This window comes from Mchenga conophoros, linkage group LG10 (genome assembly GCF_057382185.1).
Source record: "Mchenga conophoros isolate Kocher_MC1m ecotype Shallow Benthic linkage group LG10, M_conophoros_male_GT1.1, whole genome shotgun sequence".
Taxonomy (NCBI): Eukaryota; Metazoa; Chordata; class Actinopteri; order Cichliformes; family Cichlidae; genus Mchenga; species Mchenga conophoros.
In genome coordinates, this window is record NC_140535.1 from 32,421,514 (window position 1) to 32,448,592 (window position 27,079).

Consider the following 27,079-nt stretch of genomic DNA (forward strand, 5'->3'; position numbering starts at 1 on the left):
AGAGAGAGGGGGTATTAGTGAATTATGGGAGACAATTGGATTGTGTTTTTCTTTTTATAATGGTGCTGAGCCCAATAAAGAAACTTAATGGATATCTTTAGAGGAACACTGTGCTAATGTAATAGCCTGATCTGTCCCAGTTACAGCTCCCGAGTCTCAGGGAATGTTGATCATTTGCTAATTAACTGGAAATAAATATGAATATGAAAACAATTAGTATGCAGATAACATCAGTCTGGTTTGCACACCCTGAATACATTGCATCATCACTGAAACTTTTTTTACTCTCAGAAACCTAAAACCAGTCCTTTGATCAGCATGTTGCTGCTCGAGTGTTGTGACTGTGCAATTACATGAAAGCTCCCATAACACGGACACTATAAGTGTTCTTACCAAACCAGAACGTTCTCAGTCCTTCTCAGCCAACATGAAAAGTTTTGAGTTACGACACATCCCAGGAGACTCTGGGAGAAATGGGCCAACTTGCAAAAGCAATATCACTCCAGCCACGGATAAATCACTGAAACCTGAAAGCTATCAGAGTTAGTGGGTTGCTGGGGGAAATGATTATGGGATTAGCGCATGTGGAAAGTGTGTTTTTGCACCATCAGTCAGAGAAACTATTAAAGCCATACAGAACCTACAACAAGAAGTGACAAGGGGAGGAAATTAGAAAGCTGTGAGCACCAGACGTTTACGCTGAAGTTATTTAGGGAAGACGATCGCAACTAGAATGAGCAGCCTTTTCGCCCACCTGGTGCTCTGTCATCTCTGACGCTGATTGGTCACTGCCTCACACAGACTGAGAATGTCTTCGTCTCATCTGAGGGCAAAACTGAGAAAGCTATATGGATTGGATGTTAGGAAGGGGGGGGGGGGTAAAAAAGATGCATGCTACAGCAAGGGGGAGTCAGGACGATGCTGGGGGGAGACATCGTCACCCCAACCCAAGAGATTGGACCAAGCCCCAAGTGCCCTGGGTGCAGGATCGCAGTGACACTCCCGGCTTAAAGAGGTGGTTAGAGGCGAGAGGCTTCTAGTATAAGTCCCCCCCCATTATAAAACTATATAAAAGGACTTGATTTGATGATAACTTCATTTGTGTGTGATAACTGATTTGATGATAACTATTTTATTCAACTATGGAGAATTTTTTTTTTAAAAATTAAGTCCCAGAAGCACAGACAGACGTTCATCCAAATATAGAAACCTTTTTATTTTACAATTTTCAGAAAAAAATATCATACAATTCCAGTTTAATTGTACAGTTTGTTAAATACCTAAATACACCTTTACAGTTGCAATGTCAGTAGAAAAAAAATATTGGATATTTTTGAGATACAAAATGTACACTTCCCTACACATCAAAGCTCACACACCTACACAACATTGTGTGATGGGCCACGTTGGCCACTGACATTAAAAACATTTGCTCCTGTAAATTACGATTATTCTGCCCAACAGACTTTCGACTGAACATGTGAAGGTGGGAAAAAAAAAACGTAAAAATGCATTTGGATCTTAACGTTATAAAACGTTTCAGCACATTTACGATTGCTCTATCCCAGCAGCTGTGGAAAAGTATTACATTTGAAGTGTTTGTGTACTTGAACTGTGGTTTATACCATTATATGGGTGCCAGCTAGGGACAGGAATTGAGGATCGGGTCTTGTAGGGAACAGTTCCCAGTAGTTCAATTCCTTTCCTTTGATATGTTTCTTAGTGATGGTGTCGACTCTAAAAACGGTGCCAATGAGAACCGATCTATGTTAAGTGCTAGTGAAATCGATTTGCTAAATTCGTATCCCTAGTGTCTGCAAGGAAGTTTTTCTTTACTTAAATACTTTACCACAGTGGATAAAAGCTGAAATAAAGCAGTGCCTGAAAGTCTTCGACCCAAGTTATCCTTTGATGTAATAAAACAAACTTTACATGTGCAATGGAAAGGTACATATTACTCTGATTGAAAAAAAACCCAAACTTTTAAAAGCTTATTCAATTAAACATAATTGAAGGGATACAGTTGGCAACATCCTGTGAAATTTCCCCAGAGACACAGATCCATTTAAGTTCATTTTTAATTTAATGCACTTTGTACAAAACACAGTAAAGATGAAGAGCATGAACGCAATTTTGGCATCATCTCGTTTCCTCCCCCATCCTTTCCTGCAGAACAGCTGATTATCATTGCTATCATCCTATCTGCAGAATGCAGTTCCCATCATTTTGTGACGACTCACTAAACTGTCAAAAAAAATTCACAAAAGGTGCTCCTCGTCTTCCTGCCCTCGAGGCAAACATGCCAAGCTTGGGATTATTCTTTCAACAACAGGGACAGAGAGCTGAGTTTAGACTGTAGTGAGATAGCTTAATTTGTTATACTGATAATGTTATTTTAACCTCAGATTTATTAGTGATAGCACCAACATCTCAATCATGGTGGATCCAGGCCTGTGTGACTGGGGCTTTACCAAACATTTTCCTGAAGGGAAAACAAAAGAAGTCATGTTAATGACGATTCTGGTTGTGAGACCCAAAAGACTCAACTCTAAATACCAGCAATGACCTCTGCTTCTTTTCTGCGCAGCTGAGGCAAGGGGAACATGAAGATTACTCTGCAGGGAAGATTAGGACATCTAAATAAGTCTTTTGCTGTAATTTTGTATTTTATATTTTGTTACTTAAAAATAGGACTTTGGCTATTCTATAAAGCATTTTAGCACGTTCCAGGTCAAATTATATCATGATTTACTGTCAATAAACTGTCAGATACCTGTTTAAACACTGGCCTTCCAGTTGACTAATCATGGCGTTCTATTTGACAGCTAAGTTCTACATTTTCTCTAAAATCAGCTCGTCCTACTGCATTTGATCCTGCTGCCCCTGATGTTTTATTGGAATAAGGGATTTTCTGGCCCTGCTACAGCTCTTCATGCCTAAAACATCTTTGAAAAAGCACAAGCTAACACATCAGCTACCTAAAACACTTTTCTTACTAATTCTATACAACACAGCCAAAAGTCTGTAATGATGATAATCTTCTTCTTTTTATCCAAGATTTATGTGACAGTTGGGCTTGGCAGACTCAAGGAAAAACAGATGCAATAAACTGTTCTGCAGGATAAATGTGAGAGAAGAAAAACAAGATGAAATATTAAAGAATAGTACACTTTCTCAGAGAGAACTATAAAGTAACTTTTAGTACTTCGACAGTCTCATTTGAACCAAAAATGTTGCCTTATGTACCCACCTTCTATAAAACTTCCACAAAGAGTGTTCGTATTGACAATTCTTTAGAAAAAACAAACAAACAAACAATCCCAGCAACAGCCCAGCCCATTATCAATTCTAGTATGATGTCAAAGAAAAGAAATTCAAAGAAATCATATCTGGATATACAGTGGATAACAAATTGTTCCTGTTGGATCATCTGCTGGTAATCTTACTCGGTGGTCTGAAACAATAATTCTAAGTCATCTTTTAACAATTTGACAGTGTACAGTGTACAACAAAAAGGTTTACATTTAGTACGCTCCTGCTGCTAATAAATAACAGTTACATGCTGGTAAATGAACCATTTACTGTAACTCAAGAAGGGTTTTTTGAAAAGTAGATCAGGTTTTAACAACTTAACAGTCGAACAGGTTAGAAAACACTTGTGATAGTTATTTATCTTCACCTCTCAATAATCTCATTGCAAATCTACCAGCTCTGCTATCTAAATATGGGTTCTTGGTTAGCATTTGTGTGAACAATTTATGTGATAAGACAGAATTGGAAACAACAAATCATTGTTTGCACTGATTGTGATAAAATCCTTTTTGCATTTGTGTTGGAAAAGGTTTTAATCTGCACACAACAAGGAGCTCAATATATATTTTTCCCCAACATTTTCTAATATCTGACTTAAATACTGAAATATTGTGATATATAGTGAATATTACCATTTCTTTTGGTCTACTACTGCATGTTAATATCTTCCAGAGCCCAATACCTGGATCTGATGATTAAAATGGCACACACTGAACATTGTTCTGCTTCACAAAATGGGATTAGAGAATGTGCGCAGGCGACAGACCAGAACATCCCAAAACATAGTGTCAAACAGGGATTCAAGCAAAATCACCATCAGCTAAACCACAGGATCAAAGAAAGGATGAAAGCACATTTGATTAAAAACAGAATGAAGAAAAGGATTTATAAAGGCGGATGGCGACACTGGTAAACAAAGACAGCAATTTCCTCTCTCATTATAATATTCTGGATTGAACAAGTGGGAAAACAACACAGCATCATATCATGATTTCAATACAACAAAAGGTCTTCTTAGGGTTGTGGTTTACTTTTGACAGCAGGAGCAAATATGCTGGGAAAACAACAAAAAACAGTCTTTTTAGCTCTATTCACAGCCAGCAGTTACACGTGTGTTCACAAAGCCAGTGGTGCGTTCAAGGTCCTGCACCAGAAGTCAATTCATGATCAGTTCAAAGACTTGAGGAGTCTTTTACAGCATAAAAAAAATCCAAGCAAAGTCACTTCCTGAATTGAGGAATTGTTCCCTATTTTCATCTGGACATTTCAGGCCACACACATTTTCTGCAAATACACACAGCAACATCTAGTCCTCTTCTAACAAGGCACTAAGATTTCATTCAAGTTTATCATTCCATAAGTGCTTAATGCATTTTAAACCCCCCTCTCACACTCACACACACACACACACACGTTAGTCTCAATCCCAGCGCTACCTTGGCGAGGCTATCCTGGATAATTTCCCCTTTTGGTCTCTACTCCCGCTCACACTGTACTCTAAAGTGATGTGTCAGCATGGCGGCCGGCCAATCAGGCAGCCCTGCTGAGAATCAGCTGGCCTGTCAGTCACACGGCCAGCCATCCGGGCGCGCAGGGGTCTATTTGTGGTGCTGCCTGCTGCTCCGCACCTTGACGAGACCCCTTGCTTGGCCGTCTGTGACCGGGTTGCTTTAGTGACTGAGTGGAAAGCGGCAAATAGCGCACAGAAAGCAAAGGAGAAACTCAAAGAGGTGTGACAGCTACTCCCACTCCCACTGTCACCACAATAATGACAAAGAAGCTCTCGTGGTGCAGTCAGACAGAAGTTTGGCTTGGGAAAACTTACAGTGCATATTATAATTATTATTATTATAATAATTGCATATTGTTTTCTCCATTTGCTTTTGGTACAGCCCCAACAAAGTACACACTGTTGAATGTAGCAGGCAAATGAGCCCCAAACTTTAAACATCTTGCTGTGTGCGTAGTGCCAAAAAAGCACACTTGCTTGTATACTGCAAATCCTATGAGATGTAGTATGAATAATGAGGAGTCGTCGTAGTGATGCGAAGTAGCACGGCTATTTAGCTAACAAACCGCAGTAACCACGCAACCTTAAAACTAAATTCTGAACAAATACCTCCTGATTTAGTGGTCACTGCTTTGAGGAGCTTTTCTCAAAGCATTCTCAAATAAATGGACCCACTCCAGGGTGAGATCTCACAGGAAGCACTTGTTGGAGCCTTGTTACAGTGCGATGACCTTACCTTGGATCTTCTGTTTGCCATTGTCGCTTTTATCTCTGCGTAGGCCTCAGACAGCCTGCATTCTTATTGGCTATTTTAAGAGATGCAGGACCTCTATGAAGAAAGCAAAATCTAGTCTGACTGCACCATTACCCAGCAGGAGTCAGCCTGCACATACCCTGGCATCGGAAAGCGCTCGTCTCTGAGGAATATAAGAAGAACGTGGCACAGTGACAAATCTGTGAAGGACTAATCAATAAATACAGACAGGAAAGCAGAGAATAAGGAACAAATAAGTGAGGCACGTGCAAAAGGTCTTATCTCCTTGGACCGTCTTTGTCAACTTTCACCCACTACATTCAATGCAGCTCTGCCCGCAGACCAGGAGTTACACACATGAGGGGAAGGATGAGGGAGGGAACAGAAGGTTGTAAAGGAGAATCACTTCACCAGGTGATTTTCAGAGTGGTTCTGCCTGGCTTCACCCAGGTGTCAGTACGACTTTGGCTCAGCAAGAGCCCCTCCCCCCCTTCATCTACCCCCAGGGAGGTTGTCAGAGCTGGAGAGACATAAGGATATTTGAGAGGGAGAATGAAAAAGGTGGGCAAAGGTGCAGTCATGCAGGCAGATAGAGACGGACATGCAGGCAGTGGCAGACCGGGAGAGAAACGAGGGAGGAGAGATTGGAGGATAAAAGGTAGATGGACAGAAAGAGAGGGAGAGAGAACTGCAAACAACAAACCCCCAGAGAGGAAACAGTACAGGGGAAGAGAGGGAGATTTGAAACGGGCAAAAGAAATAAAGAGGAATGGCAGACGATAAAAAAATTAAATAAAAATCAGGAAGTGAGACAGACCTACTGCCACAGCAGCACCCCGACAGAACACACCCATCTCTCACAGAGTAACTTTTACACAAATCCCATCAATCAAACTCAAACCCAATCTTCCCTCACACTAATGCGTTTAACTAACCCCCTCTGCGTGCCGTCCTGCCTCACTCCCAGCACCCCAAAGAGAAACAGCTGTCACCTCATTGCGAGGTAAATGGGAAATACCCCAGTTCGCAATAGCAGCAGCAGCAGCTCCACTTCTGCGTGAGTCCTTCCTCGTGGATGCTGCAGGACTTCACTTGGCGCCCTGATTGAAGTGCTCCAGCACGGTGGCGTTGGTTTTCTCAAATAGCCACTGCTGAGTGGGCGAGGACGGGTCACACGTGTTCATGAAGACACGCCGCTCGTTCAGGCTGCTGTCGATACAGCTGTTGCTGACGGGGTGATACAGACTCTTATCCTGGAGGGAGAAACAAGGGAGATGACGGGCTGCGTCAAAGAGAAACTCTTTGGAAGCTCATTTGAAACATGGACAGTGTTTGAAACAATGACTCCCTGACAGCTAGCTCTAAATGCTCAACATTTTCATGTCTCGTCTGTTTTATGTCAGCGAGAGGGGATATCTCGACTGTTCAAACCTTCTGTTTGTGAGGGACGGCCAATGAGAATAATCTTGGGTTAAGGGTGGAGGACAGGAACTATAATGGCTTGTTTGTGGTGGAGGATAAAGACTGCACTAAAACTCAGCTCATGTTAAACAGTAACTCATGCAAAGATATTCTAATAGAATCAAATAATGAATATACAGAGCTGGGAATGGGTATAACAGGTCCACTTTAAACCAATGTTTGCAAGTAACGCTTTCAACTTGTGTTGTTTACTGCTGCCAGCATGTTTCTTTGTGGCTACATTAATAAATCCCACAATGGTTACAAAAATAGAAACGTGGCCCTTTGTAATAGCCGAGCATAAAAGCACAACAACATAATGAGCCCCGTAGATTCGGTTAAAAAGTGCAAAGCTTTGGGAACTGATTAAGCATTCTTGAAGTCATTCATTCTGAAGCAATTACATTTGCAATTTTGCTGTTTTGTACTGTAAGAGGAAAACAAAAAGGCTCAGAGAAAGAGCTCACCACACAAACATTACACATAACCACGCCGAAGGCTCCGACTCTGATCTCCGCTTCATCTCTGTCATACCTTTCTGTAGCGCCACAGCTGGTTGCCTTTCATGCCGTGGCAGTCGTACAGGGTGACGGGGCTGTTGTGGGAAATGGCATCGAAGCAAACTTTTTTCGTGTGCATGGGGTCGCCCACCCGAATGTCCTCTCTCCAGCCAAACGTAAACACCTGCAGGAGATATAACGTAATGATTTTTTCCTTTTTTGAAGTGCGATGATCTTTACGCGACATGAAAAATTCTCAGCACAGGGTGAAGGGACTTGCAGGGGACTTGAAATGAATCGTTTGTTTTGTAGGTCAGAACTTTTGAAAAGAGCGATACAGGGTTAAAATATCAATGTGGGAGAAATCGTTTTTATAACCTACTGTAAGAAACTTTCACTTTCCTATTAAGCTGCTTTTGCTCCTTTGTGCTGTTTTGCTTCTGTAGAGTTCAGAATTGAATTTTATAAAAATCTAAAAGTTTATCATAGTTGTGGCCTTTGATTATTGTTGGGAACTTCTGACCTGTTTTATACAGGAGGAGACTTGAACACCTCGGTTTCTGGAGTTTTCTGTATGAAACCTGTGTTCTCCTCTCTCCTGGTTACTCTGGCTTCCTCCCAAAACCCAACAACATGCATGTTAGGTTAATTTGTGATTCTCTGATTGGCTGTAGGTGTGAAGTGCTATGGGTGAAATTGGCTTGCAGTGCAAAGTGCTCTGAATGGTCAGTAAGAGAAGAAAAGTGCGATACAAATGCCAGTCTGTGTCCATTCAGTGTGAATCAGACTTTCAGGGAGCAATCTAAAAATAGCAGCCGTACTGGAAGCAGTGCAGCACTGACAGGAGAGTTCACTACACTTTAGTCACCATTTTTCCCCCATATCCAGTGAGGGTAACACATCTGACTGATGACCGAAAGGTAGCTGGTTCAATTCCAGCCGGAGACACAAATGTCAGGAAACGCATCTGGTGTAAGACTCTGCCAAATCCAACACGTGGAGTTACCTGCTGTGGTGCCCGTTTGTGAAAAGGGAGCAGCTTTTAAATAGGCAGATTTTTTCAACTCGCACTGCATTTTGTGTGTGTATATATATATATATATATATATATATATATATATACTAACCAAATGAAAGAGTTATGTACACAGCAGATATTTTTTTAACCGTTTACTGAAAATGTTTATCCTTTGTCCTCATGTCAACCAGCCCATAAACATGTCTGCATGCAGAAAAATGTCCTAATATAATACACTACACTGGGTGCATTTTAGTGCATGTGGTCTGAAAGAAGACCACAGTTTTGTAAAAGAAGAGTCAGGTTCAGTCTATGACCACAATATAATCAAATCGCTACAAAACCCTCCTCTCTGGACTGCTGGTGTCATAGAAGGTGCTTAAGCAAGGTATCATGTTTTTGACAGATGAGCAATAGTGTACCTTTTGTTATTATGATTCCCCGTCATTCTTCACAGACGCAGACATATTACTAGATTTTGACAGACTGTTTCCATCTTTCTCTGCAAAGGTTATTTTAATGTGTGCAGCCTTTTCCTTTGTCTTTACTATAGTCACGTATATGTACAAAGGAAACACAGACCCAACTGCGGGCTTTGTAACTCTCTAAGCAGTCAATCAAATCTTTTATTCAGAGCACACGTGAAAACAGGAAACAGAGGACGAGCTGCAGAAGTCTGAAGAGGAGAAACAGGTGGCGGGGAAAGGAGGCTTAAAGAAAATTTAGTTCAGAACAATGAAGAAAAGGGGAAACCCCAACTAAACCTGTTCATTATTTTAAATTAAACACTATTTGAAGACAAGCTCTTATTATTTTTAAGGAGAAGCCTTATTTTACTTGAAATGAGAACAACACTTTACTACTTTATTATTAGAGTAGCCTTTAGGTCATTGGGAAAATTAGTAATAATTTTTAAAATACTGCTGAATTTTACTGTGTTTTATTTGATAGCCGACACTCATTTCTGTTCATTCTGTACACAAATGAGTGTCGCAGTAATTTCACGAACAGATACATCCTGAAGTTTGCTGACGACACAGTGATCGTCAGTCTTCTAGTGGGGGACGAGTCAGGCCATGGACAGGTTGTAGATGATTTTGTAAATTGGTGTGATGAGTCCTTCTTTTCACTTAATGTGTCTAAAACTAAACTAAAGGAGGGGAAAAAACTATGATTATTGATTTTAGGAAGTCCTCTGATAGCTCATCACATATTATCATTAAAGCTGGGATAGTTGAGAGTTATAAATATCTAGGTGTGGTACTTGACCATAAACTGTGTTTTCAATCTCATGCTGATGCCACTACTAAAAAAAAGTTCAACAAAGACTTTTCTTTTTAAGGAAAACGAGATCTTTTAATGTCTCATCTGAGATGTTGTCTTTGTTTTATAGAAGTTTTATTGAATCTGTGATGTTCTTTTGTATCGCTGCCTGGTTTGGCAACCTGACGGTGAAGAATAAGAATCGGTTGGGACTTCTGGTAAAAACTGCTTTATTTTTGATTCAATAATTTTGTATTTATCTTATATCTATGAATACAGAGTATATCCATAATTACATACAGTTTTTATTCATGGTTCTAAACCTAAAAAACAAAGACCAACGTGTGCTGTATCAATTGTTCTTTTTCTTGACCCTTAGTTTGTTTTCTGTGACAGTGATGGATTAACGCAGCTTCTTATGATCCTTATCCATTTGTCTACATCTCGATGAGTTCATCAGAATGATTGATATCATAATCTGCTGATATCAAAGCTGCCTTAGCCGTGAAATCAACGATTATGATAAATCTTGATATGTACAATGAATTGAAACGTCTCAGCTAACAACTCATATTAGATTTTTGCATTTAGTTTCATTAAAACCAGCAAATGACTCATTTTGATTTGGTAAATGTAGAAGTATTTCTGGATTCCAGACATATCCAGACCAAAAAAAAAAAAAAAGTCTAATTCGCTCTTACTTAAAACCAAACATACAAAATTTAACTTTTAATCTCCATCTGTGTCCAGGTGACTGTCGCCCCTCTGGCTCCCAAACACTGTCTGAATGATTTGCTCCACTCCTCCTGTACAGGATCGAAAAGCCCCGACAAGGACAGCTGCCAGAGAGGCCACCTGTGAGCTGCAGCGAATGCATTTCGTGCTGGCTCTGAATACAGATTGAGACTGTGACACAAATTAAACTACAACGCATCTTCAGATTAAAGCAATTAAACTGTCAGAGCTCTGAGGCGCAGTATTTTGGCTGTGGAAACAAAAGGGGACATTCAATCCATTAAGTTTGTATTATGAGCTGTGCTTTAAGATCTACGCTGTGACGTGTGAGTGCAGAGTCCTTTTAGAACAATGCAGAGATAATGAAGAAGCTTTTCCATCTATGCGGGCACTATTTTTTTTGACATTTATGTCTCGTTAGCTGACAAAATCCAATTACTTAAGCGATTTCATAAATGTGCCCTTAGGAAAAACCTAAAATCGCTCAACTTTGTAGTTGAAAGGCACATTTGTGGACCACCAGACTACGCTTTCCTTTAGATTTCTTTTTAAATCTACATTGTGGAGTATAGGTGATCGCTATAATGCTTATTACATCCTGGACAGCCTGATGACACAGCAAGAAAATAGCCGTTATAATAAATCACTCCTACCTGTACACCTGCCACCTTCAGCAATGTAAGGACTGGCCCACACTATCGAAGCTAACAGAAAACTCCCAATGCAGGGAATGCTGGGAAATCTGACCACAGTATAATGAATCTTCTGAGTAAGTACGGGGCGGAGAGTGAAACACATCACTGACAAAATTAAAGAGCAACTTCTTTTAATAAAGCATGCCAGGATCCTGATGAAATCAAGGGTGCAATTACATCAACTATTAAAATTATATGGGGAAAATTAAACTATTAAAAACTTCTAAAATAACGACTTTTGGCCCGGGTATCAAAAGAAGATCAAAGTATGGTTTCTGCATGCCTAATGTTGAATTAATGTATGAAAAAGGAGGCAGTTAAAAGTTTCAAAAACAGGCTTTAAAAATAAAAAGGGAACTGTGTGTGCAAGGGTTTCAAATATTTAAGGGCAGGTCCACAAGAAAAAAAGTAAAATAAAGTAGAACGCAAGTCTTTGATGAAAACAAAACAAAACAAAAAAACCTGAACAAAAACACGAAAGAAAAAAAAACATTATGATGGATGAACCAAAACTCCCATGGAAATAGAAAAAGATAAGATAAGATAACCTTTATTAGTCCCACACGTGGGAAATTTGAAAAATATAAAGAAAAACAACAAAAAACAAAAAGGCCGTTTCTGTTGCAAAATCCTTGGAATCATAACATCCTCTGGGACTCACGGATTGGCAAAACCTGCAGTTTCTCCACCGGCCACTTGGGCTTGTCTTTAAAAAGTCAAACCATGTTGACGCCTATAAATCTGTACGCAAAGGCCACATTTTTTGAGCTTTGTACTGCAAGTTCAGCTTGGTCAGTAGAAAGATCTGACAACATGGCAGACACACTCCAGGTTACCAACGCGAGCAGCACAGGCAGCGATGATGCTGTGCCGAGTTTGCCTAATACAGTTACGCTGCAGCTTACGCTTCCCCTCAGGATATGTCTGGATTCTATTTTGAGATTTTAATTTAATGAAGATGCACATTTTGTTATGATCTGGACAATGTCAGCGCATTAATTCTCTGGATTTGCAGGTTTTCTTTATTGCCGCCTACAGTGATTGTATCAATGGGACCGTGTTAGGCGTGCTCACTGTGAGCACACAGGTTGACTTCTTTCTCACCACTCTCCCTGTATACAGAAGAACTTGGGTTAAATGAGTAATAATTAGACGTTAAAGGTGAACTAATAACATGACCTTAATCAGGCTCCATTCAAGCTACACTGATTAATAACTGACTTCAGTGACTTTTTCGTACCTGTCCATGTCTCCAGCTCACATCGCCTTGTCCCTTCACACAACTCTCCAGGCGGATAGGACTCCCCGACACAAAATGTTTACTCTCCATACACATGCTGCTACCCACGTTACGGATCTTCACCAAAAAACACACATAAGAGCAGAGTCACATAAGCATGAAAGACGGCAGAAAGACGTTATTCAGGCAATAAGAGTTGTACATCTTCAACAGAGATCAGAGGTTTTCTTAACTACCAAAATCACAAAGAATATAATGCAAAAAAAAAAATCATCAGGCAGCTTCAAGTAGTATTACACCATTAGTTTGGGTTATTTCAGGAGGCAAGAACACTGCAATTAAGCTCTAATTAAATTCATGCACTGAGTGTAACCGGTCCACAGCTCCAGACAGCAGTCTGGTATGACAGACAGATAGGAATATTAGAGCCAAATGGAGAGAATTTCTGACAGCTTCTTGAGTTATTTTAGAGGAAACCGCTGGTAATTACTCTTATCTTTTGGCCTGCCATACCAAAGGAGAAAAGGAAGAATTTGCTTAAGACACCAGTAACAAGACCAACTATCTTTAGACTGAACCTCTGGCACACAAAGTGGCATTTTAAAACTAAACTACATGAAGCTGAGAAAAAAATAGCTTCACATTACATATTCAAAGTACTCACTGTCATGACTTTCTAACACACATTTCTTGGTAGCTCTAGTTCCATCTTTCAATTAGGCTGCCTTTAATTAGAGGATAAGAGCAACTGTACCTCTCCCCATGCAGCAGCAGGAGGCTCCACAGGTGGGTAGTGCTTGGGCAGATCCCAGGCCACCTCACTCATGAACCACTTGAAGTTCTTGCAGTTGAGCCGGTTCCTCAGCTCCTTCTGCACAGTCATGTCTCCTGCCGACAGGTGGCGGTACTCAGGCCTGCGCTGGTAGATGTACTCGGCGTACTCGTCCATCCACACTTCTGCTACTCGCTTCAGGTTCTGAGATCAGAATGGTTTCTCAGTTAACTCTACAGTTACAGACCACATTTCACACTGTCAGAACAACAGAAATCAAGTTTTCACACCAATCAAATAAATGACTATATTTATAAAAATGTTGTTGGTTCATTTATTGGCAAAAGCCGAGGCTCACAGAATAACTTTGCTACCATCAGGTTAGTTCTTTGTATATGCAGTAAATTCTTCTTTCAAATTCTGCTTCTTACACAACTACATGATCAAGTTCTGCACGAACTGGACCAACAAATACCCCAATTTGCTAAGCTGTCACAAACTGACTGACAGCAGTGATTTGTGTATGTAGTGCCTGAATTGGCTCATCAGACAGCAGCCTCTTTGGTTGACAATCAAGTAATGCAGGAAATGCAGTTAAAAGTAAAAAAAATAAAAATAATAAAAACATATATAGCACCTTTCAAGAAAAAAAAAACCCAAAACAAAGTGCTTCACAGAAGCTAAAACATAAAAACAAAAATCAACCAAAGGCAAGTTTAAAAAGATACGTTTTTAGCTGTTTTTAAAAGAGACCACCGAATCCACATATCTCAGGCTCAAAGGGAGAGAGTTCCACAGTCTAGGGGCCACAGTTACAAAAGCTCTGTTGCCTTTAGTTTTCAGCCTCGTGTGTTGGACAACCAGCAAGCCCTAATCACATGACCTCAGGGACCTGCTGGGAATGTATGGATGTAAAGGTTCCCTGATATATGTTGGTGCTTGTCCACGCAGAGCCTCGAATGTCAAGGTCAAAACCTTGAAGTGGATTCTGAATTTATTAGGGAGCCAGTGCAGCTGAATCAGCAGGGGTGTGACATGGGAGTAGGGACAGGCTTAGGGCGTCGGGGGGTTCCCCGGAGGCATCTTCCTTGGGGGGCTCAACCCGGGGTAGCGGTCATGTCCGGTTAGGGGCTCTGTTGGCTCTCAGGTGACTGTTTCCTCGCGGCTGCGTGCAGCGGGGCTAGGGGAGGGTCTGTGCTGACGGACGTGGGTTACTGACCTGGTAGCCTGGCTGCCCCTGGGTGGTTCCGGGATGGGCGTGAGGTTCTGGGGGCGCTCCGTCTCTGGGCTGGGACCCGGACCGGGCCTCGGGGGCTTGGGTCCTGGTTGGTGTGTTGCCGGGGTTGTGGGCGGGTGGGTGCATGGGGGCCCAGCCCTGGAGCAGGGTGCCGCCGGTGCGTCGAGCCACCTGGGGGGCTCTTCAACTGGTGGGGGAGATTGTCACATCTTGCAGGAGCTTTCCTCTCTTCAGGAGCTCCCTCTGCAGGAGGGGGAGTTACAGGAGAGGTGGAGGAAGATCTCAGCCTGGGTGTTTATTGTCTTATGTAGTCTGGAAGATGAGTGGATGGTGGGGTGGGTGCAGTTTTCTCTGTGGTGGGGTTGGGTGGACTGTCCCGGGCTCTGTGGGGCCGGGCGGCGCTGCTGCACTGGGCCCGGTCTGGATGGGCCTGGGCCCCCTTTCCCTGGCGGGTCGCGGAGTATGGGGGTGCCTACTGGGGTCAGCGGGGGAGCTGGCCCCAGGGAGGGGTCACTTGCCCCTCCCTTCCTTCCCTCCCCATCTCCAGCTGCCTCCCTCTTCCCGCTCCACCACAACCACCCACACATGCAGGGCCTTGGAGTAGGGGTATGTCACCAGGGTGCAGGCTGCCTCTGCCTCAATTTTATCCCACAACTTAGACATTCACATTACTCACACTCTCATTACACATACATATAGGATCTTGGGGGTGGGCACGATACACGGAGTCCAAAGTACCATCAGGGTGTACACCCCACCCCTGGCATTGTTGCCCACCTCTCAATTTTAAATACACGTAGACATTGAGGGCTAGCAGGAGGGACCATGCGCTTACCTGCTGCTCTCTGGCAGGTAGCTCCAAGCCCTCCTGGGTTTTAAATGCACCTTAGAACACACATGCATCAACATTACAATGAGCGGGTGGAGGGAGGTTTGGAGTCTTCTCTCACCCCCATTCTCTGCGACCTGCTGGAGCGGGAGGGCTAGGACTAGGAGGAGGAGTTGGCCGTCCGACTGCGGTCTGGAGTGTGGAGCCTTCCTGCTGCTGCGGAGTCGGGGCGGTCTGCCTCCCCCCACCGCAGGGAAAAGGGAAACACCACCTGGGTCTGGGTGCAGTTCCCTCCTCCAGGGGCGGGGGCACCTAGACCCGGTTTGTAGAGTACGCTTGGGGAGTGTGATCGTGTGTACAACGTCTCTTTATGTCTGTCTCCACGTTGGTTGAGTGTGGAGTAAGTGCATATGAGAGCATGAGGGTGGGAATGGATGTTTGTATCTGTGTGTGCCTGTATGTCTGTGTCTATATGTCAGGTTGGGTGTCAGGCGCCACCTCTCTGGGGACATCTCAGGCCCTCCAAGGTTTGGAGGCCTATCTCCCCCTACCACCACTTTCCCTGCCAGTGGCGGACCCCCTCAGACATCGGTGCGTTGGTGGTTCTTTGTGTCCGGGGATGGGCGTCCAGGTACACACCGGCTCACTCCTTGGCGGCCGCTTATCGGGGCCTGGAGCCTGGGGCTCGCTCGGGCCACTTCGGAGGTGGGGTGCCCCCGGCCTCTCGGCCTGGGGCTCGGTCACTCAGGCGCAGCTGGCTGCCGGCGGAGCTCACGGGCGCGTCACTGCAACTCCCCCTGGCTTCTGCTCCGCGGCTGCTGAGTGAGCCCTCATCTGGGACTCTCCTCAGCTCTTTCCGGAACAGTGGCGCAGCTGCCCCTCTGTTGGTCTTCCTTGGTCTCTTGTGTTCTGGGGGCCTCTGGATGTCTGGAGTTTTGATCTCCTCCACACCTGCTTCACGCCCTGGAGGACGGGGCTGTGGCCCCCCCACACCCTCTAGCGGATTATTACATGAAGGAACCTTTTAAAAAACAAAAAACAAGCGCGTCCATGCTCACAGGTGTACACACGGGTGATCACACCCACAAACTACACCCTTTTTGGCTCCTACCTCAAAGCACACTGTGTTCTGTTGATCTTATGTGCTGCACAATAATGTTTAACATTTAGTATTTACTGTCATATTCCCATATATCATTGTGATGTTGTTTATTCTATTACTCTTGTTCTCTTCTGCTTGCTTTCTTTTTTCTTTCTCAGCAGGTGATCCAGGTGATTGATATATGCATTTTTTTTTCTCTGCCCGTTCTGTTGGATTTGTCTTTTGCCCTTCTCCCCCGTCCCTCTTCTCAGCTGTTTCTCTTTCCCTCTTTCTTTCTCCCCTTCTTTCCCCCAGTCAAGTCTGTCCCGTATTCAGTAAGTGAAAATAAAATAAACAATAAAAGGTGAATCAAATGGACCATTACGGCAAGGCTGGGATGGTCAGTTTGGTAAAGTAAATCCGTTGGGCATCTTTCTTTGCCTTTAGACAACAATTCTGATGGCAAAAGAGCCAAACGGGACAGGCCAAAAAAAAAAAAAAAAAAAAAAAAAAAAAAAAAAAAAAAAAAGACATGGGAGTACTTGGAGGACTTGGTCAGAAGCTTTGCAGCAGCGTTCTGAACAACTTACAGATGCTCCAAAGAGGCTTTATATAAACAAGCAAACAAAGAATTACAATAGTCCAGACGAGATGAAACAAATGCATGAATGACAATTTATAATTCAAAAGTCAAAAGTTACACCGAGGTTCCTGATAGAAGGTTTGGCAAATGTAGCAAGTGGACCCAAGTTTTCCATAACACTAGATGCAAATCCTTTAGGAGCACAAACAAGGACTTCAGTCTTCCCCTCATTTAGTTGAATGAAGTTTTCAGCCATCCAACCTCTAATGGAGTCTAGGCACTTATGCAAAATCTGTAGCATGGAAACATCTTGGGCTTAAAGGAGATATATAAATGAATATCATCTGCATAGCAGTGATAAGAAATGTCCTTAAAAGTGCTCAATAAGTGCTGAAGAGGAAGTAAATACAACAAAAACAATAAAGGCCCCAAAACGGAACCTTGTGGCACACCATAGGCAAGAAAAGTAGAAGAGAAACTGTACTCAGAGGTAGCCACAGAAAAGGATCGTTCATGCAAATAAGATTCAAACCACTCCAAAGCAGACCCTGATATACCCAGCCAGTGTCTTAGCCTATCTAGCAGAACATGATGGTTCACAGTATCAAAGGCGGAGGTCCAACATCAACAAAATGGAGCATTTTCCTGCATCACATCTCATCAAAATGTTGTGGGAGACTAAGAGTTTTACTTCAAAGACGCCCAAGTTAACTTTACAACAACTTTCAGGTAGAGAAAGTTGTTTTTGTCTTTAAAGCCTTTATAGCCAATATTTCCTCTTTTTTCTTAATAACGTGGCTGTTTCAGTGTATTACAATTTGGGCTATTGGCTGCAACAAGTGTCCACATGCACATTACATTCCTTTGTGGCTACTAGTTGGTTACTAATGGATATTCCAGGCTTTGTTTGTGCAGGTAACCCTCTAATATATTTACCATCTTACCATATGTAAATCAATAATATATTTTGTTCCATAAAAGAGCCATGAAAGATTTCACAAAAGCTGCAAATAGGTGAAGAAATCTAATGAATTTTCTTTATGATAAATGCATTGATAAAAAGTCATGAAATATGTTAGAAATTTAAATATTTGTGAAGTTTCAGTTTTTCAAAGTCATCTAATGAGAAACTGGACCAATTGTACTTGTGTCTATTCCCTAACCAACCACCAGTTTGATCATCAAAGTGGTGAAATTCCCTTTAGATTAATTCCAGACTCGTAATCTGCAGAACAGCTATCTGAGATTCTGTGTTAGTTTTGTCACGCTGTGCAGCACATTTAATATTCTCCCCTATGCCTTTTTTTTTCTGCTTTTGCTGTCTGAAAATATTTGTAATAAATATATAAATAAATAAAATCTGCTTTAATGTCTTACAGTTAGCTGGCCTGTTAGCTAAATTCCTGCCTTTCTGGGCATCGTGTCTTCACTGCAACAAACAAAGCCATCATTTGTACATCCTGCCACCCTTGAAGTTTTGATTGATTTGACATGACAAAATGATCAAAGCCGCTCAGTAGAAAGGAGGCCAGTCATCATACAGGACCTGTCATCGTGCCCCGGGAGGCGAGAGATGAAAAAAGTACCTTGTCTCTAGTCACGAAAGCAGATATAACACTGAACTGAATTATGTGCTAATTTACAAGGTGCCTTTATAAAGGATGAAAAACTGTTTCTTTTCTTTTTTTCTATATACTTGGTGTTGGGAAGCTGTTACGCCTAATTAGGTCTCTAATGACATTACACATGGATCTGAAACATTCTTTGTAGCTTTATGAAATAAGAAAATCTGAAATCAGCTGTGAGACTGGCTTGGCTTTAACAGAAGAAAAGGAGCAATATGCATAATGTGAGTTGATGTTGTGAATCCACACTTAAGTATTACTGCTTTGTCAATTCAACTTGTTTTTATTTTATATTTATATACTGATGACATTATTCACTAAAGATTGAAAAGATGAATTATCAGGAAAGAAAAACCCAAATGCCAACTGCATTCATTCTTCCTCTTTACTCAGAGGGGGGGCATCTTCTTTTGATGCACTCCAGTGGCTCCACCTTTTCTCCTCCCCTAAAGAAACCCAAAGGTCAAAGTCACCACTCCAACCAGATTTAAGGGCTAATATGCCTTGGGAATAACCATTTCGATAACCCCAACCTTAAGGTGAAATTCTTAGAAAAAGTGGTAATTTTAAGACTTTTCTTGGTATTTCATCACTAAGAGCTACTCTTAGTGCAAGGAAGTATTGGAGAATAAAAAATAAGGATTACGAAACAAGAAGCCCTTCTGAAAAAGTGAAACACGTAAAGGTCTGATTTAATGTCTTTTTACAAGATCACATCTTGAAAAAATAATTGCTAAAATCATGAGGAAAAACAATTTTTTTTTTTAAACCATCAGATACTGATAGAAAACCAAGGAGGAAAAAAAATAGAATATGGACTTACTGCAAGCTACATAAACAAAACAAATAAACAGAATATATCCATGTAGGTTGTTTGGGCAAACAAGATGCTTCTTTAGTTTTTATAAGAGTTCCAGATATTTAACTGCTAGCGGAGTTGTGTTGGTTGCTTCATGTGGTGCTGGTAATATCATTGCACAACCACATCCATTACGTTATTCGCCTGAACGATAGGTGCATGGCACGATTGTGCACGGCACGATTGTGCACGGCACGATTGTGCACTCGGCAAACGCACCGTTGGCACAACCTGCCAGGTTATAAAAATCAAGATGTGCACGACCCGTTGAAAACAGCAGCTAACGACAGTAGCGGTGTCGTCAATTTCATGTCAAATTTGTCATATGGTGCTGGTTGCAAGGCACTGAGATTTCCTGACCTACCATATCTTAAGATGTTGGTCATTATGTGAATCATTTGAGAGACACTGTAGAATCTACACATGTCAAGATGCGAGTAGAGCTCGAATCACCCGAGAAGACTTCCAGGACTTCTTGGTACAACATTGAACACTCGGATCCTCAAAAGAGTTTCCCTTCTCTGTGTAGGTGGAGTAAGTGCACAGGACAATAGAAGTCTTGAGAATCTGAGAGAGGAGTAAAGGACTCCATCAATGTCCACTGTGAACCGTCGCTCAACAGAGATTGTTATAAGATCTAATGAGAGCAACTTAAAATGAACAAGAACACCCAAATGTAAGACATCAGCTACAAAGAATGCATTATTTATTGTACATTTAGGCCACTAAATTATACATGTAGTGACATAAGCTCACAGAAAAAGCCCCACCCTTTTTGTCTCATTATAAGAGCATTAATATTCATGACTAAGAGGCATAAAACAGGTGAGGAGGAGAGAAATCCGATGCAAAATGAGCGACAGTAATGGCAGCACAGACAACATCTGACACAGGTTCTTTAAGCCTGCTTTGAGTTGCAAACATAAAAGCCTGAGCAATGCGAAATCCATCCATCTGAAGCCTTTGAGGCGTCAGCCTCTGGGGTGCGCACGCATGCCTGGGAGTATAGATGGTAGCAGCCTTGGAGGCAGGGATGGTGAAAGGAATGAGAATACAAGTTCAGCAATCCTCCCAGGAAGGAATAAATACAAATCCTCCAACCCTCGGAGGTACAGATGTAGTGAAGAAAAGCTTCCAGCCACACACACACAGGCACACATAAAATCCCTGTAGCAAAGCTCATCGCCTGCAGCAAAACTCAAGCTCTGTGCTCCCTAGGTGAAGTGCAGTTCAGTGGTTCTATCTTCCTGTGTGCCGACTGGACTTAGCGGTGGCTGAGATTCCCTGATGTGCACACACATACGTGCACACAAAACTCTATAAATATGTCTGGAGATCCTTTGTTCTCTTTATCTGTACCTGCTGAAATGCTTCTCTCACCACGATACTTAAAAAAAAATCAACATAAATGAAAAAAAAAAAAAAAGTCTTGAAGGTTTAATTCTTTCCTGAGGCAAAAGATTTTTAGAGCACGGGAGAAGTGTCTCTTAGTGAGCCATGACTAAATCCTTACACAAACCAAAGTCTTTATTGAGTCCTGTTAAGGGAATTCTTCAGTCCGTTAGTTCTGCATGTCTAGATATACATTCTGGATTTTGTGCAGCAGATCTCTACTATTAAAACTGAAACAGTTAAGGCACTCTGATGGACTGGTGACTGCTCCAGGGTGTATCCGCCTCGCACACTATGGGAGCTGGGACAGACTCTGGCCTCCCTGCAACCCTAAGTTTGATAAAAGTGGCGGGGGGGAAAAGGGTGGATGGAGGGAAAACTCTTTTTACTCAGTTGGGGTTGGTTCAGTTGCTTTGAAGTGAGAGCCACAAACAGTGTGTCATCAACAGCAGGTGGTGTCAAGCTGCCAAGCAGACGGGAGCATTGACCGGCACCGGAACTAAAGTCATGGACTGTTGACGACATAGTCAGCAACAAAATGGATTTTAGCCACCTAAGGGAAATCAATAGTGGTTTAAGTTTATGCCCTATTTACCCACAAAGCCAGAGCACATCATCAGATTGACAACCCCGCCCCCCCAGCAATTTTACCACACAAAATCTTAAACTTTTTCCACCTCCTGCTCTTTTGATTGGTTATTTTATATTATGGTGTCACATTGTGACATTTAACATTTTGGGGTTATGAATTGTTAGCCGTCTGCTGTCTTCCTGCATGTTGCAGGAGAACTTTATGCTTCAGTGAGCAGAGGGATAGAGGGGTGGATTTGCACAAGTCGAATGTTTGCGAAATAGTCGAAGCTCTAATCCAGCGCTATCAAACTCATTTTACATGGTGGGGTACATAAAGTCCAAATATGATCTTAAATAAGAAATGTCTGTTAGTAAGACGACTGTGAAACTGCCAAAAACGCAGCTAAAAATGCAAATTTATGCCCTCCTTGGCAGTTTTCACACTTTGCAAAGTCATGCAATGGGCTGTTTGATTACGTGATTATGTTTGCTGTGTTTGACACCCCTGCACTAATCTATTGATTTGTGTTCCTCACACAACATTATACTTGTGCTGCTAAATGAAATTTTCCATCATTTTGCTGATCATACTAGAGCTCGAGTTGACTTGATTTATTTTGATATGATATATAGAAATAAACATCTAGCTCCATCTCTCTGAATGTTTTGTTGGAGGATATATTTGAAGTTATGTTTTCCAAAACAACTGACACATTCTCATAAATTTAGAACTTCTAAATTTATCTTCATAAATTTAGAACTAATCCATTATAAAATATACAGAAGCAGTTCTTTGTAGTTGTTGTTGTTTTTTTCCCCCAGTCCCTACTGAAGAGTCTGGACAACACAAATGATCCAAAATACGCTCAGTGATTGTTACTGTCATTTGGAGGGGGTCATGTCCGTGGAAGTGAACATGTATATATATAGTAATGAGACTTGGGCACTCTCAAATTTGCCAGCCATGTACAGTAAGTATTTACTTATATAAGGATGTTATTCAGTGTCTATTAAACACTGGTCAGTGTTTTTCACACCAATGTTTAAAAAAAGAAAAATCACAAATAAAAAGTAAACAAAACAAAAAATAACAGCTTAAGAGCACTTTGTAAATTGTGCTAACCAACCTTATGCTTTTAGAGCTGAACTGATAACTAAGGTCCACAAAACAGAGGTAAATCTTAAAGTGCTGTTTGTGTGTGACAGCGCTTTGTGTCATTATCATGTAAGTCATTTTAAAAATGACTTACATGATAATGACATGTGGAGAAAAAAAATATACTAAAAAACAAAACAAGAAAATGCCAATCTTTTCTCCCCCCAAGCTGACATACAAAAAAAAGCTCTGTAGATCACACACACACACACACACACACACACACACACACACACACACACACACACACACACACACACACACACACACAAAAACACCTTCCACTCTTCCTAACATTTTTTCCGTCAGATCTTCTATCAGGTGTGTTTGAAAACAGATATAAATGAAGAGCCATACATGCCGAACATGAAGATTTTTTGTTATATTATTTACATTTTTACAATAAGCCATGGCCAAAATAAAATATACCAGCTAATACCAAAATTAAAAATTAAAATGAAATACAACAGTTGGTCAGTGACTTCAGCCATCACTGTGTGGTACAAAAAGAGCCTTTGGTGTTCAGAGTTATCTTGACCTAAGATCGCGCTAATTCATCTAGTCTAATGGGGCAAGTCAGTAGTAAATAAAAACCTGTATTATTATTTGATTCTTTGTAAACTAGTAGAGAAATCAACAAAAACCAGATTCATAACAGCCCCAGGTACAGTCAATACTTTTATACTGTTAAAACCAGCCTGTTTGTTTGCTATCAGTATTCAATACAGCCTCACTGTGGGGCTAATGGTCAGACCAAGAAGGCAAAAACCGAGGCCAAAGGGATTAATTACATATTCATCTGAGCCAAACAGAGCCAGGTGTCAGAATGAGGCTGAGTCATGCATAATGAATAATGTTCAGCTACAGGCCAGAAAGCCATTTTTAACACTTCTCATACTGTTTCACAGTGTTAAAGCTGCCATGGAATAAAGAAAGAATTTTCTCATAATTAGCTCCCCTAAGTTGTATGCTGTGTGTGTAGGTGACAACTTTTAGAAATGCAAAGTAAAGGAAACAAAAGCTGCTAAAAGCCTGCATCACACTCACAGCGGCTTGCAATTCAGTGGTCTTTTCATGTAATGCTAGCCTTCAGTATTGAGTAGATGGTAGATTTTGGATAGTAATCGGGTTTTTACGCCCAGTCACAGATAGGAGTTGTTAATGCTAATGCTTCTGCAACCTCCCAGGAAGGGTTGAGCGATGTGTTAAAAGTATCCAACTGCCACCATCAGTGCAGTAATCACAGGCTGCTGATGTTTGTGTGTGCATGGCAACGATCATTCCCCCATTTCACTGAGAGACTTAAATGAAGAACTTTGAGATGATGGAGTTAAATGAAGAAACAGGTGGAGGTCATGCATGTCAACCGAGTTCGAAAGCAGGGTTTGTGAAATAGCTGCAACTTTTAATACATTCATGCACAAAAACACAAATCAGTGTAACAGTTTTTATGCGATGGCCCAACATTTAATGTCCCTGATCACGATTTTTGTCTGTCTGTTGTTTACCGAGTTGTGTCCAAATACACATCAATATTGCGCGTAGACGGAGACGTGAAGAAATCCACTTTTGGAGGTTGGAAGGAGTTTAACACTCACACTAGAGACCAAAGTTGAAGTCATACACATTATAGATTTTCACACAACATCTGTAGAGCCCAACCAATGCAGCATTATTAAGACTGATACTGATATTTAGTTATTTAAACCTGATTCGGATTTTGTTTCCTTTCATATTAAAGAAACTAATGGATTTCCTTTGCATTTACTTTGTGTAGTTATTCATTACACTCTGCTCAGCACCACCTAGACTGACTGGTTATTATGTTTGTGGCGCTCCAAAGCGCATTGGCTTTTGTTGTTTGGACAGTAAAGAGAAGAAAGGGTTTTTGAGGTGAGAAATTCCTAACCGACACCTCTGCACAAGGCAAGACATTTCACCATGAGGTCACTGAACAAATACAAGGCACCAGAAATGGAAAACATCAAGCTTTCCCATAATGCTTAAGACAGATCTGAGACTTACCCTGGCAAGGCTGACACCACCAGGAACTTTGTAGGGGACATACTTCCTGTAGATGTGCCCAACCCTGGAGCAAGGAATGTCCTCCATCCGACCACCACACATCCACACCTACAGAGAGAGAGACGGGGACTCAGCAGTGATAAAGATCATATCTGAGAGTGAATTTGTGTAACTGAACAGCCTGGAATTGAGAGGGGCAGATGAGGTTAACATTTCCGAGATGAAACAGAAACTATGTGAGAAAGACAAAATGTGGGAAGACACGACCAGGAAAAAGCAACTGAGAGTAGACAAGGTCAAAACATAAAAGGAAAAAAAAGGATAAATGGGAGAAGTAGGAGAGGGACCTTTAAACTGAAGAAGGGTAGGGACTGTATAGGGTACGCACAGGGGTGCAAGGTATGCTGACTTGGTCATGAAATCCTGGAGAGAGGAACAAAAGCAGCAGGTTCAAGTAGCACAAAGAGAGTTGAAAACTTCAAAGAACTACAGATATGGATCCTATTTTATAAAGGACTGCAGAGGTGATAGAACTTTGTGCAATCTAGAAACACATGAACTTTTTTCAGAGACCAAAGAGAGGAAATTACACCGAAGAGAATGAGACAAGTCAATCATGCTTAGCTAAATGACAAAGACTCAAATTGGATTTGGTATGCTACTTAGCAAAAGCAGAGCTACCTTTCAAGTCTACAGGGTGTGAAAATCTAGTAATTTAAAACTAGAATTTAAGTGATTAGACACTTTAAATTAATGAGAAGACTTTGGGGTCAAAAGTTTGACTATATGAACTTTTGACCCCAAAGAGTTCGGGATTATCTTTTTTACATTACAAGCTTTGAATTTATTCTCTCAGTGTGCTGTTGATGTCAACCCGTTTTTTATTTAGCTGAATGATGCAGACGTGTAACAGTTGAAAGAAATTAATTATTACCACCTATTAATTAATTACCACCTAATTATCGGAGTTTTGGTATCAACCATAAAATGTAGTCTGATCTTAATCTAAGTCTCAATTATGCACAAACACAATCTGACTAACAGATAAACGTGTCGATAAAATATGCAAGAAAAAAAACTAATAAAGATTCAGCTGAAACATTAACACAGTGTGCTGCACAATAACGATCAAACTAATATCCAATACAGATGTGTTTAGGCTACAACATGTTACTTAGAAATGTGTGCTGCTGACTTCTCCACAAGCTACTGGGAATTAGATGTTCCAGTTAAGGAGATCGGATGGGACATGTGGGTTGTAGAGGTGTTCTCGTCTATATATAGACATGCAAAAATCTGCTCTTCCAAACAAACTAGTGTAACTCATTTTCATAGCACCTTAGAAAACTAACATCAATACCAGTGAATGAAATACCAATAAATATTTGGCCCGTTTAGCCAGTTTAAGGCTTACATACTAGTTGATTATGAATATTATGGACAAAGCATTTCAGGAGATTAGGGAAGAAGATCAAAATCTGTCTAAAAGCCAGATTAAAATACATCTACTTTAAATCAGGATTTAAGATTTATGTAAGATTTTATTGAGTGTACTTTATATGAGATCTCCACCAAAACCTCCCATGACCTTTACAGCACACTGTCCTCCATATCCGCCTAAATCTTGCATTCCTCCTACTTCTGTCGTGACTTGAACCTCTGAAGCCTGAACGTCTGATGATATAACAGTCATAATATGCTGTCTTTATACAATTTGAAATTCAGACACTTTAATCTAGAAAAGTCTTCCTTGCCTTCGGCTGAAGGTCAAGACATTTTCTGAAAGAAACCTCTCTGGTGATGAAGATAGAGGCTGTATTTAAGCTCAGGCATATAGTAACGAGAGCAAAATTATAATTTCCCACCTGAATGTTGTTATACTCTCATTCCCCTCCCGATTCTCCAGAGTGGACATCAGCTGGCTGCTATTTCAATTCAATTACTCCTTGTCAAGTTTGTTGCATCGCTCCAGCTTGGACAAACAGAATCGGGGGAAATAAGAGATTGAATCTACCCTCTCCACACTGTGCTGTAGGGGGGAAAAGTCTGACCTGCTGCACTGGTGCCTTCCATCCCCTTTATCCCTGCACTGAAGCACTTGAGCTTAATAACAGGGGCGCCCCACCGCAGGAGGGATCAAGAGCTCGGGTTCAGTGGCAGTCTGATTAAATTAAAAGTCTTATCACTCACCTCTAACACCTCAACCTCTACAATCTGCTCGCCTCAAAACATGAACACCAGAAACCACAGCACGGCGGCCCAGAGCAGCTTTAAAAGCTGTGTCCTTTTAAAGTACCATCTTGTTTATATAGCTCCTTTCAAAAACAAATTATAGAATGCAATTACACTGGCATAATAATTTAATTCCATACACATAATCAATCTGATTATACCTGACTTTTGGCACTAACTTACATCTGAAAAGTAAAGTGAGGAATGGTTACCTTAATGAGAGAAAG

The 27,079-nt window shown here is 41.4% G+C and overlaps 1 protein-coding gene across 1 annotated transcript in view; it reads right to left on the bottom strand.

The window, feature by feature from the left end:
* Positions 1-1,187: 1,187 nt before the first annotated feature.
* Positions 1,188-27,079, bottom strand: part of LOC146566249 (polypeptide N-acetylgalactosaminyltransferase 10-like) — a 121,291-nt gene continuing 95,399 nt past the window's right edge. The window contains exons 8-12 of the mRNA XM_085289850.1: positions 24,621-24,728; positions 13,243-13,464; positions 12,489-12,605; positions 7,572-7,721; positions 1,188-6,829 (exon numbers count right to left, since the gene is read on the bottom strand). Coding sequence (XP_085145976.1) covers positions 6,665-6,829; positions 7,572-7,721; positions 12,489-12,605; positions 13,243-13,464; positions 24,621-24,728 — 762 coding nt within the window. The 3' untranslated portion in view covers positions 1,188-6,664. The remainder of the gene's footprint in view (positions 6,830-7,571; positions 7,722-12,488; positions 12,606-13,242; positions 13,465-24,620; positions 24,729-27,079) is intronic.